This window comes from Procambarus clarkii, chromosome 69 (assembly GCF_040958095.1).
Source record: "Procambarus clarkii isolate CNS0578487 chromosome 69, FALCON_Pclarkii_2.0, whole genome shotgun sequence".
NCBI classification, from domain to species: Eukaryota; Metazoa; Arthropoda; class Malacostraca; order Decapoda; family Cambaridae; genus Procambarus; species Procambarus clarkii.
Genome location: NC_091218.1, coordinates 20,741,350 through 20,755,425, shown reverse-complemented (window position 1 = coordinate 20,755,425; position 14,076 = coordinate 20,741,350). Strand labels below are relative to the sequence as shown.

Below are 14,076 nucleotides of genomic sequence, written 5' to 3'. Positions count from 1 at the left end.
AATATTAACTTTCTACATACGATACAAAGAACACAAGTTAAAATCACATTTCTCCATAAATTCGGTCACAATTATTAAGTACCGACTAAGTCAGCAAAGAGCATTCTACAATCATTTCTATTGTCAGTGCTGAAAAAATATACTTCTAAATGCTCTAATGCCACATTTCTTAGTGTCAATCATAATACAGTACTTGATAAATCTCCCAATTATAAAAATCAGACTTAGTAAACATGCAAAGTTTCTGTCTACACCTGACACTATATGCTACCTAAAGCAAGTTTACTGAACGTTATATTATAACTTGGTTATCCGGACCCAACTCGCAATTTCCCTACTTGCCACATCCACTGACCACCACAAGTTTGCAGCACCCAAGCCCACACCAGATCACCAGTCTTAAGTCCTATCACATTCTACTTAATACAAAGAAGAAACTGTACACACAGTATAATTGAGGATTCAAGAGAATGAAACGCTGAACTTAGACAAAGTGAAGCCATTCCCTTACTTAAAATAGAAAGGTGCTTGTCAACCATGAGGACTTCAAGATCTATTACTGAAACCAAGAGGCATAGGCTGAGCTAAATTTGAGCAGAGCAGGGACAGGTTCACACACCCAGGCCACATCTCTTAATGAAGAAAAGCTTCAATTCCCACCTAGCTCAAAAAGCATAAGTCTGGGAAATGTTTTGGAGTACAGGAACATCGTTCATTACTAGTGAAATGATAAGCAAGATTTTAAGACAAAATGAAGAAGCATCATATTCAAACAGAGCAGGGAATAGACAATATCCCAGTGATATGTGCTGTCCAGGCTGAAAGCCAACTCACACTAAGGGTTCACCACAGTCTGGAAGCCAACTCACACATAGGGTTCACCACAATCCAGACCAAATCCTCAAGCACCACCTCAGGCTGCAACCCCCGCCTTACATAGGGAAGACTAGGCACCAACCCTCAAGCCCTGCCACAGCAAATTCAAACCCCTGGATATTGCCTGAAGAAAAGGTCTTTAGCACAGGACAATAGACTCACTAGGATGGAAAGGAATACTTGCCTCAGAAACCTTATGAGAGCTTCAGGAGTCGCTAAGCTTCACCAGACCAACCTTTTAGGAACAAAGGACCCCAAGTGTCCATGGTTTCTCTTGGGGAGTTCTCCCTCTCCCCCAAGTTTGTTTTGTCCCCAAAAAGGTAGTTCTCGTATCTCCGAGTCTGTGTCTCAGCTTTTACAAAGTGCCTACCCTGTTCAACTGGAGCACATCTCAGGTGTTCTTCATTTTGTTCAGAGGTGCCCTTCTGGTTTCTGGGTGTTTGCCCTATTCCTCCAAGGATAAAATGTGTGGCAGGAAAATTGAAGTATAAATGAGAGTCTAAACATGAGAATGGCACAAAAGATGTTGCAAAAATACCTCACCAACTTAATGCCATGACACAAGACATTCCTGCACGTTTTAAGAATATAAATTTGTAGAAACTCCACAAAATGCCCCTGTCCCAAAAGAGCAGTTTCAAAGGGAAGAACAAATCTTACTTGTCTCAAAATTTTCTCTGTATTGGACTTGCAAAGGTCATTGTAGAGAAGTTTGCGTATGTACTGGTGAATAGGTGGGCGCTCTTTTTTGGTAGTCTCTGGGCCAGAGTCTGGTGGGTTTACATAGAAGTATGCATTTTCAATCATTGTGTTGTACCTGTCAAAGAATGAAGATAAAATATGTGATGCATTATTGCAGATATTCATATATTTACATAAATAAAACTATTAAATATCGAGTGAAATTAAATGCCCCTTCCTGAGCAGCACGTTAGTAGCTTCCCCATTTCTTATGCACTGGATGTGTCAAGATAGTGACAATGTGCCAGGCTCTCAGTGATGCTTGTAGGAATCACTTGTTTACTCTTAAAATGCTTTTATGCTCTCATACAACATGAAAAGCAATTCACTTATGTGCAGTACTCCTGAAGAACAGAAAAACAAAAACTATTGTGGTGTTTGTATGGCATTTTCTCTATTTAGTTTTAGCAAGCTATCCTGATGGATAGTATCCTCTGGATGACCAGCAAAATACCACTGGCTGGATAACCAGCATTAAGTTTTTGAATATTGCTGATATCTAGCATCCAGTTATTCAGCACACTTACTATCCATATCATCTCAATAACACAAAATATATGATGTATTTTCATATAATGCTCACCTGGGATCAAAGGCTTTTACAGTCTTTTTTCTCATCATCTGCTCAAGATAGATCTTAGTGCGATGGTGAGAATCTGGAATTCTGATAAAAAACACAAAATTAAGAAAACAAAAAATGTTGAAGCTGATGAAATCCACAATTCACAATGCACATAAACTATCAGTAGTTGAAGGGAACGACTGAGTACTTAGATACCATATTCCTTAGTTCACCCATCAGTAAATGGATTTGCAAAAGTCGGGCAACAGTTGTGGGGTTGTACCCTGGGTGAGAGATCAGTTATGAGCCTAGAGGGACCTCAATAATCCTTACAGGTATCTTGTCCCTGAGAATGAGACCCATGCCAAATGGGGTTGAGTAAAAGGGCAAGATAGAGCTATGAAAAAAAAGCTGCAGTGGGGACAAGACAATGATATAAGAAAAACATAAAACTAATCACATGGAAGATGTTGCCATCTCCTACCACAGTACAATGTTCTTTACAACAATTTCATTAATTTATTATTTTATAATATTTATTATATATAATAATAATAATAATATATAATTCTATTTTAAAAATAATACATGTAAAATAAGTATGTTTATTTAAATAATACACATTATCATTTTCACTGTCTTTGGTATATGGGAAAAGTTCTAATTTGACCATTCTGCCAGAGCATAAAGAAATTTACCGGGTATAAAGAACATAAAACATTACCGTATCACTGTACTAACTTCTCACCTATAGAGAAAGCGGCCACAGGTCTCCAAAAGGTTGCATGCCATTTCAATATGGTGATGATTGAAGTCCTGTAGCAACATGCGTAAACACAAGAGCGCCTCAGTGCGAGGGAAGACTCTAAACTTGACTAGTTCACCAATGAACCGCACAACCTTGATCTTTGACTCTATGTTTATCTGATCCTGGAGAACACAACAAAAAGTTAATCAAGTTAAACAAAAAAAATCAACTTTATAAATCCACTAATTGAGTCAAACAAATAAGGTTTTGAATATAGATGAAAAAGCTCCTGAGATTTTTTTCTATCTCTATTCACTTCCTGGGCTACTCTATCACTTCCTTTGGCAACATTCCACTCCCCCAGGGACACTGCAGAGTCCAGCCAAGGTCATGACATTGTGAAATCCTCGACACAGTAGGGATATTTTTAAATGGTTCCTACCCAGCCACACAAGGGGAGAGGGTAGTATTGGAAATTTCTTAATACAGTCTTAGATAACCTTCAGAAGGTACATTCCTCTGCACTAAAACATCTTCTCTACTCAATATTTGCAAATTGGAATACAGAATTTGGATTTATTTTTTAATGCTGTTACTGCTTTAACCAAATATTATCTGACCCCAAGTGTCAGTTATCTCAGAGGTGCACAATTCTTATGTAATTAATTTGTTACTACACAGTACAAGGGTAATTATTGTCAAATCTTTATATGTTAAATAAAACATAGCAATAAACATCTGAACTGAATATAAAATAATTATAAATATCAATATGAAGTTCACTACCACTTCAGAGGTAGCATACCATACTATACATGTGAGCTAAGCCCAATAAACAAGTTGGCCACACAGCATACTCATTTATATTTACCTTTTTCCGTACTTGATACTTAAAGTCCTGTCGCAACATGTTGACTAGATCAGTGGCCAGGTCGGGCATCAGAGGCTGGAGTGTGGCCACAAGACGTGAATAAAATGGAAGTAAATCTAGTCTTGTCCTTGGCACCAGAAACAAAGCTCTGTAACATACATTAAATATTACATCGATTAAGTCACGTAACAATGCAGTACTGTATATGAAGACTAAGCAATTACCCCTCATGTTGTTTCTGCGTCACAAGCAATACTACAAGATAAACTTTCTGACAGTTTCATAATTTCTAAAGCAATTAATAAGGACATCATATGTCAATAAAATCTGTATAACTAGTAGACAACCATTAGCTTTTCACAAACTCACAAGAGCTACAGCAGCAAGAGGCTTAGTTTGCCAGTAGTGCAAAACGAGCACTTTGCACTCATCTCACCTTCACATGTCCAACTAATTTTGTTTGTTTTTGTTTGTGGTGCAGGTCAAGTTCCTTCTCATTGTACAATGCAATGTTGGCTTCAAATACAGGTCTCCGTGGTGTAGTGGTAAGACACTCGCCTGGCGTTCCGCGAGCGCTATGACATGGGTTCGTATCCTGGCCGGGGAGGATTTACTGAGCGCAAGTTCCTTAACTGTAGCCTCTGTTTAACGCAACAGTAAAATGGATGGATGAAAAAACGATTCTTCGCGGCAGGGGATCGTATTCCAGGGACCTGTCCGAAACGCTACGCGTACTAGTGGCTGTACAAGAATGTAACAACTCTTGTATATATCTCAAAAAAAAAGAAAAAAAAAAAAAAAAAAAAGAAGTTGTGCCAGTCAAGGCTTCAACAGGCAGCAAACCCGCGAAGACTGCAGAGGTAATAAAGTGTTCAGTGTAAAGTGTAGTGTAAAGTGGCATCCAAAGAGAGTTGTGTGTGTGCATTTATTATCAAGTGAACAACACACAGGATTCTAATATTACTAAGGCTAATTCTATGATTTGTAATTATTTTTCAAGAAATGAAACTTATATAGTGAGAGACAACAAAAAAGGCAGCGAGTAAAGCTAGGGTGAAGGGGGGTGTTGAGGCAGCATGGGGTGCGGTACAGGCCAAACAGTCACCGCAGGCTGGCTGCTTACGAAGAAGACCAGCGTATTTAATAAATTAATGAGAATTACCGAGTAATATTTGTACACTGACGGCTAGCTTAGTAGCTTTTAAAACTGCCATGGTATTAAGTAAAGACATCCCCTCAATTTTTGCAGTATTGTAAAATATTGATTCTGTGGTACATGGGTAAGGACTTGTATACCAAGTTTCAAAAGTGCACAGTTAAATTTTGGGGGGTCTAGTATGCGAGCTTAGTACAGATCATCAGATGATTTACTAGTCTCCCACTTTCTCTACAGTGTTGTCAGGCTCTCACACACACCATTTCTCTCGAGTTACATACCTACTTTCAGATATTTTTGCACCACCACACCCTCTAAAACATACTAGACTTTACAGTCACACATACAATACATAATAAAGCAGATAAAGCATTAATGTTACTAGGATAAAAACCCACACTTGTTTGTATATGAAATTTATGTAAGGAATTACACCGGGTCTTTTGCACTCTCCCGAGTGCTTTATCAAGGTCCGAGTGTGAGATTAGGACGAGACTTACATCTCAACGTGTGATCATGTTGAGATGTAAGATTTAATGCGAGATGTAAGTCTCGTTCTAATCACACACTCAGACCTTGATAAAGCACTCAGAAGAGTGCAAAAGATTTGGCGTAAATTCCTAAAACAAATTTCACATATACACAAGTTTGGGTTTTTGTCCTATGTTATTATGTCTGTAAGAAGACATTACTAATTAATGTTAAAAAATAATTGTTCCATCCTATATGGATAAAAATGGAATGGAGTTAACAAAGGAAAACCCAGTATTGAATATAATGAAGTATCTCTTTTTGGTAGAACCCCAGTGGTTCCCAGAGATTGCTACATTCTAATGGGTCACATTAGTCATTGGAGTTCTGTTTAGCCTACTAGGGACCCGAGCTAGAACCTGGGACCCCACCCTCACTGAGGTACAGAGACCGAGTGACAATCTACCATCCTACTAGGATGTCATCCTTCTGCGAAGCATAATGGCACCAATGAGCAGAGAAGGAACTTGCAGAAGGTAGCTCAACGGCCCAAGAATCAGACTCTACCAATGACCTACCTTGAATAGGAGGCGAAGCTCAATCCTACCAGACTACCTCTGATAAGTGAGGACAAAACCCCGAAGAAACAACAGTGGATTAACCAGATGACAGGAAAAAGCCGCAGCAGACAATCCTTGGGAAACGGCATCCTCGGGAAAGAGGAGATGCGAAAAAAGGAGAGGCAGACTATAGGGTTAAGGACCAAGCTGAATCTTAAGGTCTGGCCAACGGAGACTATCTACACACATGAGATGAGCCAAGTAAAATGCCGCAACCTCCTCCCAAAGGAGAGGAGTGAGCATCTTGGGCAAGGCCATTAAAGCTGGAATCGCAGGCCACAAGGCCTCCATACCCAGGGTAAAACTAAGTGACTTCACATACTCATGGAGCTGCTCAGAGAACCCTTCCACAAGAATCGAAACACAAAAGACCACCGCTAAGTGTGTACACACCTTGTAGTCATCTGCAATAAGAGTCCCAGACAGCAAAGACAGCTGCACATTATAGCTGCCATTTGCTTGAGGAGTGCTGGAGCAAACAGGTAGTCCCCGAGTGAAGAAAAAAGGGGCTTGCCCACAACAGACTGGATCACTACACTTAGTAGTAACCAACCCAACATCAGCAACAGAACTGATCAGAGGAACCAGCTGTGTGCAAGGGGCCAGGGCACTTGGTGGTGGCTATTGGTACTAATGTATTCAAGCTAGTTTTGAGTGAATTTATAGTTCCGTTTTAATCATTTGCAGAGTTGCTTGGTGGTTTTGAGGCTTTGTTTTCTTTGAACCTTACAGTTGTCTGTAAAGCTTCACTGACTTTTTGGATGCTTTTCCCAGTGAGGTGGCAGACTGTCACTCACTCCCTGTGCCTCTGTGAGGAGGCCAGGTTCTGGCTCTGGTCCCAGGTATTACAAACAACTTCTGTAACTGATGTGACCCATTACAATGAAACAATCTCAGCAAGATAGCTTCTGGGAGCCACCAAGGACTCCCCCAGAAAAAAATGGCTGCAATTGGGCTGCAATGTCCTAACACTGACTGTAAAGTTGCATAATAGTTAAAATGCAGGTTTGCTTTTACTTTTGGTATTTGACTTAACACTTTCGCTCACCCCGCGCGCCACCCCTCAACTGTGCGATATGGGACCCAGGGTGTCACGGGAGCGCGCGTAAATTCTGAAAAGTGTATACTCTTTTCAACTTTGTCACCTTAATTCTCGTCCTACGAGATTAAATTTGGTATCATTGTGTTCGCAATAGAATTCTCTACAGCACTAAATGCATATAAACTCCAAACGCCCGGCTAATTACCCGCAGCAAACAGAGAAAGTGCGAACGAGTTACCCAGGAGCGCGCAAACGCGATAAAATGTTTTCACTATTTTCACTCTGGTCACCTCAATTTTTTTCCTAGGTCTTTCATTTTGGTCTCAATGGGTTCGCAATAGAATTATCTAGAGGAACATTAGCATATAAAATATAAAACCTGGTCACACTCCAACCGCCGACGAGTTGAAGACGGGCCACGCGTTAGCCGCGAGTGAGTGCTCAGACGCCTTCCAGCTACACTCCCAATTCCCTCTCTTTTCAAGCCTTTCTTTCGCAATTTTCTTCCTGGAAGGGCCTTGTTCATGATCACTATCCATCATGGAGTAAGGGTAGATAGTTTCTAAAGCCGCAGTAAGAAATATAGCCACGGAAAATAGCCGAAATGTTCACACGTTTGAGATGCGAAGGGAGGCGACATTGGTCACAACAGTGGAGCGAAAACAATGGGCCCACGGCATGTGCCAAGCCACCTGAGGGCCACGAGGCTCAAAGAAAATGGGAAGACATCGGCGCACATTTTAAAACCAGTCCCAAAAAAATTGGATAAAAGCCTGATTTTTGGCGATTATTTAAAGTGGATGACGCAATGCTGCATCATCCGCGGTATTACCGACAGTAAACGGATGACGCAATGCTGCGTCATGCCCGGGCGAAAGTGTTAAAAGCCTAAGAACTGAATCCCAGGCTCCAAGAATTCATCACTATCCCGACCACCATATTTTCTGCTATGGGTAGACAGACACTTCCCAGGAAAGGATGGATAAATATATGAACAGAGGGACAAGATATAGAGTAATCCCCCAACTTCTCATACTAACTCCCACACTCATTAGGATCACAGGACACTTGTACCAACAATAATCAAAATCAGATACAGTACTAGCAACTGATCAAACTCAAAATGCAGAGGCCTGCTAGTGTTTACCTAACTAATTTTTTCCTGCTTGGCTTAGTGTTAAATCTGAGACAGAAATCCATTGCAGAATTGTCAATCAGGTCTCTGTTGATGCAGTTGGGAAGAGCAGTGAGGAAGGCATCTAGTAACACCTTATTAGAAGATGGTCCTGTGCCAGTCAAGCTGTCATCTTGTTCCTCCTCTGGTGGTAACTCGGGCGGCAACACTTCTTCAGTGTCTTCTTCATTTGTTTCCATAACTTCCAGCTCTTCCTCCTCTAAAGTCTCATCTACTTCTTCTGTTGTAATTTCTTCAGCCTAAAAAAAAAATATATATATAAAATTCTTCCACAGCTTCCAGCGAGAATTGTTAAAATTATCTCGGTTGCCTAAACAACCTACAATTGCACAAGATTTGTTAAGTAAGTAGAGTGCTTATACATCAGTGACAAGGGAAGGGAGATCTAGTTCTTTATACCTTGTCAGTGATAAATGCTCCATTATGGGTGGTCTCTGTACGTTCCTGGAGCTTAAGTCACAGTACCACAGGGACTCCCAACTGTACTAGGGCCCCAAGACTTAAAAAGATATACAAAAGCCATGACCAGGAGCTAGCTCTCTCACAGAAGTAAGAGGAGCTTGGTAATCAAAGATTGAATCTAAAATTAAGGAAGCTGCATATAGGTCACAGGTATAATATACAAACATTTGTCTCAAGACAGAAATGAAGTTTAGTGGCATAGAGAGCTGGACAGGACAAGGAGAGTCCATCACTAGTATCATCATTACTAAAGATCTATGGATGACAACTCGATATTCGTAGTCCAAGCTCACCAGAGGGAGCACAGACAACTTATCATTATGAAAAGGCTGATGGATATCAGCCAAGGATATCTCCCAGCACCAGTTGGATATATTCCTTTCCCAAAAGAAGCTGGATAAAAGAAAAGGAGCATCACTCATGCCCAGGAAACCGAGTACCCAATGACATGCCATACAGTATATGCTTTTCAGGTACTGAAGTCCTGAAAAGTACACATTTCTACGGCTTTTATATGACATAAATGGTTTATTTGTACTTTTTACACTAACATATAAATGTGATGTGTTGCACAATGGCAGATGCATAAAATCTTTAAGGTCATTGAAATACTGGACAAGCCATTATACTGTATATCACTTAGTAACCAACTCAAATCAGGTCACACACAAGAATAATACTTACAGGTACAGCTGTGGGTTTCTCAGAATCACTGTACAAGATGGAAGGGATAAGAGCTTTGAGCTCGGGGAAGTTTTCATAAAATGCTCTAGTATCGTCATCCTCCCAGAGCACGGCTGTCCCTCCTTCTGGTATCTCTCCACCCTCGCCCATTCCCATATCACACAAACCTAGATCATCTCCTTGAGATTCTGTAAAATGCATATTGGAAATGTATTATTAATGAAAAAAAGTTTTTCGTCAACATTATAAATATTAATACAGTACCAGTATTATTTCAATAGGAAGTTTTACTTTAAGAATGCAATAGCTCTAGGCCCACAGGAACCCAGGAAGGAGCAAAACCCAAAGCTGAATCTAGGCCCTTGGAAATACTGTAGTCTTAAATCCAGAGATTTTGTGACCCAAGCAGGATAAAATGTCACTACACAAAAATTCCACATATTTTTCTATACTGTATTATAAAGTCCCTCCACTCAGGAGTATTTTCTCTGCCTTCCTCAATATATATGCAATCTATTTTTCCTAGTCAAATACACTTCACAAGTAATTCATCTAAATGAGCCTCTCAACAAAAAGGAGTTTCTTGGTAAGATGAGGAGCACAGAAGAGATGATCTTGCATTTTTCTTTAGCTAATACATTTATAGTAAGCATGGCAATACCTTTCAACAGTCCAAAACAGGGCACATAGATCATAAATGTGAAATGGACAGCTTTACTGGCTTCCAAGGAAAGACATAGGAAATAACTAACTGTCTTCTGGAAGCTCAGGCAAGTCTTCATCAAGCAGCTCAGCCATCTGCTGGGCATTGGTTAGAAGTTTGCTTAGTCCAGTAGAGAGGTTGTCAGCCAAGTTGATACGATCAGGGCTCAGCTCTCCTCGAGTCTGCAATAGCCGACGGTTTTGCTGCTCAACCTGCTGCAGTTCCTAAAAAATCAAAAGCCGATATCAGTGACATCTTGTATTCAACTGAATAATTATTATAATGGGCTTCAACCTCTGAGACAAATTGTCATTTAGCTCTGTGCACAGTCATACAATTTATTTTGTATTATAAATATCATATGACACACAAACAGATGAGGGTATCATGATGAATGGAAAAAAGCAGTACTCCAACATAAAGTATGTCACAATACTGTACTGTATTTCAAAGCAACTACAAATTTCCTGAATAATCCCCCAATACTATAGATAAATGTTTGTTCAATACTCTAAGGCTCAAACCGTACGGTATATAAAAAATTATCACTCAAGGTTTTGGCAAAATGCATTTTTCTATTTTAAGGGAACCTGCAGAGACAGACATGCACATAAATGGTTCACAAAAAAAACCCACCAACAATGTTAAGAAGAAAGAGGGAGTGAAAGGCAAAGGAGGAGGGAACATGTTCTAGAATTATTTTGTAAATTAACATGAATTATGAAGTCAAAATTACTTGAGTTAAATACAGTAATATAATACAGATTAAAATGCCAGATATTGTCACATTAGTGGGGACAAAACTGGAAGACAAAATTTCAAATGAGGAGGCATTGCTGAGGAGTTATGCTCAAGAATATCAGTGAAGGCACTACAGTCCATGCTTACTGGTGGACAGTAGTGCCTGCAGTCCAACAGCAAGCAATACAGACTAAAGAAGAGCTAGATGACAGCTTAGAGAGGCCTTATGATGATCATGAGATAGTAAGAGCACAAAGCTAAATCATGATTGTTGATACTAGGTAACTTTGATTTCAAATCAATAGACTCGAAAACCTATGAAGCCAGAACAGAGAACATTAACCAATGGACTGCGCCGGCCGAGAAAACCCGTTTTGTTGGAAACTGCGCGAGCCAAGAAAACATCATATTATTTCATACCCATTCAAAACACACACGCACTTGGTTGGGTACGAAATGGGCTCCTGGGATCTCCAGCAAGATGCAGCCATCTTTGAAAAAATTCCCAGAATGCTCTAGGGCTGCTGGCTGGCTTCGTTTCGAGTGAGCAACGGGTGGCGCACACACCACTGTGTCCCAAACACCTGTCCAATGCAGTGTTGAAAAATCGCTCTGTTGTTGAAATTCAGACCTTATTGTTTGAAGAACATAAGGGTCATGATATCGATGAAGCTATTCACAATAAGGACCTAACACAGGGGTCGGATGCAAGCGATACAGCACCGATAAGGACAATACAGCAAGCACATCCAGTAGTAGCCGAGTGCCAACCTTGCTCACCCATGTTATCTTCAATTTTTATAGACGATACATAGATGAATCGTTTTCTGGGTTCGTGATGATGCATCTGGTAAAAGTAGCATAGATGAACAGTGTTAGCGGCTTCCATGGTAGTTTTCCATCGATCTCTTCCAGAATATCTGAATTTCTCCCAGAATACCCGAATCTCCTCCAGAATACCTTACAAAGTGATCTTTTTCTATAATCCTTTCAAGACTACCCTACACTTCACAAGCTTAGGTACTAAAGCCAAGGGTGTACGCAAGTGTGTTATTTGCATGCACAAAGAAACAAGAAGCGAAAATCTGTTTGTACCTGGTGCATCAAGAGCAAAGTCGCGCTGTGCACCATGGACTGTTTCTTTGATTATCACTCATTTCTGAAGTACTGAGTGTGTAATATAGTGTGTGAAACTGTACATGATGTAATATTAGTGAATTTTGAACAAGTAATATTGCAACAATAAACATTTATTGTGGACACATTACCGACATGTATCACAGTTCCATGGAACATTATGAACGTTCTATTGTATAAATATTGTCAAGGACACATATATGCATCAGATATGATACAAAAAAAACATTAAAAAGCATTAAAAATTCATAGAAATATTATTTGTAAATATAATTGTGACAACTCGCGAGGCTTGAATGACCCGCACAACCGTGTCTGGGAGCTTCACACACACAGGCAACCAGCCCGTGATGATGTCACACACCACTGTGTCGACGTCCCCACACCCAAAGTACGTGGAATTTTATATTTGTCTTTACATGTAAATGTTCAGGGAAGAAAATTTATAATTTTACAAAGAATTTTTTTTCTATTTTTTTATAAATACTTAATTTTCGGTGCTCGGGGAGAATTTCACTATAAATGTGACACATCACAGAGGTTAAGGCCGATTAATTTGGGAAACTCATCCGGGGGACTCATATATCAATATGTTAAACAAGCTATGAGAATGAGGAGAGGATTTTCTATTAATGCTGGAGCAAGACAAGAAGATACATTTGACATTGAGTATCTTCCTCCATTGGAAGAAACTATGTCCCCTTGGAAATCAATTATGCAATGCATTATAATCTAGAAGAGAATGGTGAAAAGGGAAATAGTGTAAAAACTTGATTTCAAGAGCGGATGCTGTTATTTTCTGGTTTTGCATTTACCAATACCATATTTTCTATTGGAAATTGGATTCAAATTTTATTTTATTTTAGTGTTAGTATAAAGTTAATCGTATACTGTATTGGAAAAAGCCAGTTCTTTTTGTACTATAATTGTTTTTTATTTTTGCCTTAATTTAGAGCTGTGAAGCAGTGCCACAGCCAAAAACATTACCTTATTCAAACCCAGGATAACTATAATTCAAAAGAATGGAACACACGTTTAATGAAATAAATGGCTATTAATATAGAGGTACACAAGACAACTACACTGCTTATAAATTATCCAATAATCATTTGCTAAGGAGGTTGGTTACAAGTATGTATGCTGCATCATCATTATAGAGCATAAAACAAGTGTTGTGAAGGATAGCCTTACACATACAAAACCTGATATATTTTACCTTGTGATCATAGAACAGATGTTTTGTAAGGGAGAGGAAATAATCTTTAATCAGGGTTCTAACATTCTTCTGTCTCTCACGAGGAAGAAAGTCACTTTTGGGTACAGCCATCTGTGTGTGAAGACACGATAGTATTATTATGTTACTAAACCATGACAAAAGGAAGCAAACTAGAAATATGCTTATGAAATTTTCTTTTGCATGACAATACTTTGTCTAGAACAAACAAAACACTAAACTCGCATAACATATATGAAAAGGTGTGACATCACATTTTTTGTTTCAACTTGTTATACTAAAACATTATTGTCTTTTCATATTTCTAATGTGTTGGTATAGTATTAGTTCTCTCTATATTTATGAAAGGATGAGTGTGGCTTTTGAGAGAGAGAGAGAGAGAGAGATTGTTATTTGAGTCCCGTGTCTCACAGAAATCATCTCTTAAAAAATTGTACTAGATAAAAAAAATCTGCAAAAGATACCTTAAAATAGGGCTCAATAAGGCTGTCTTTACATTTCACTCAGCTTGCCTTAATGATTACAAGGAAATATTTATTCCCTCTGCTTAGACCACTGTTGCATTAACACTAATATCAGTTAAGCTCATATGTTGCACTATTAGTCACATTGTGTTGCTGAATGTACTGACCTGGAACTGGTCTGCAAGGAGTCTAATTTTCCTCGGCACCAACCCCATGTAGTCTTCCCCACAATGTCGGCAGAAGGTAAGCAACACTGAAATGTTCTGATGCTCCTCCTTGTCCGATGTAACCAATGTTGTTAATACATTCCCTGGAGCCATTTACAAGATATATTATACATTCTGCACATACATTATTTCTATTCCCACC

At 39.3% G+C, this 14,076-nt stretch overlaps 1 protein-coding gene across 5 annotated transcripts in view; it reads right to left on the bottom strand.

Moving 5' to 3' along the window:
• LOC123772083 (regulator of nonsense transcripts 2) overlaps positions 1-14,076 on the bottom strand; it is a 38,936-nt gene that overhangs the window by 16,645 nt on the left and 8,215 nt on the right. For all 5 annotated transcript variants that reach the window (XR_011224033.1, XM_069311184.1, XM_069311185.1 and 2 more), the window contains exons 7-15: positions 13,875-14,017; positions 13,226-13,336; positions 10,181-10,355; positions 9,429-9,616; positions 8,235-8,521; positions 3,799-3,946; positions 2,928-3,109; positions 2,201-2,281; positions 1,537-1,693 (exon numbers count right to left, since the gene is read on the bottom strand). Coding sequence is in view for 4 of the 5 variants with exons in the window: in XM_069311184.1 (XP_069167285.1) it covers positions 1,537-1,693; positions 2,201-2,281; positions 2,928-3,109; positions 3,799-3,946; positions 8,235-8,521; positions 9,429-9,616; positions 10,181-10,355; positions 13,226-13,336; positions 13,875-14,017 (1,472 nt within the window). In the remaining variant the exon portion in view is untranslated. The remainder of the gene's footprint in view (positions 1-1,536; positions 1,694-2,200; positions 2,282-2,927; positions 3,110-3,798; positions 3,947-8,234; positions 8,522-9,428; positions 9,617-10,180; positions 10,356-13,225; positions 13,337-13,874; positions 14,018-14,076) is intronic.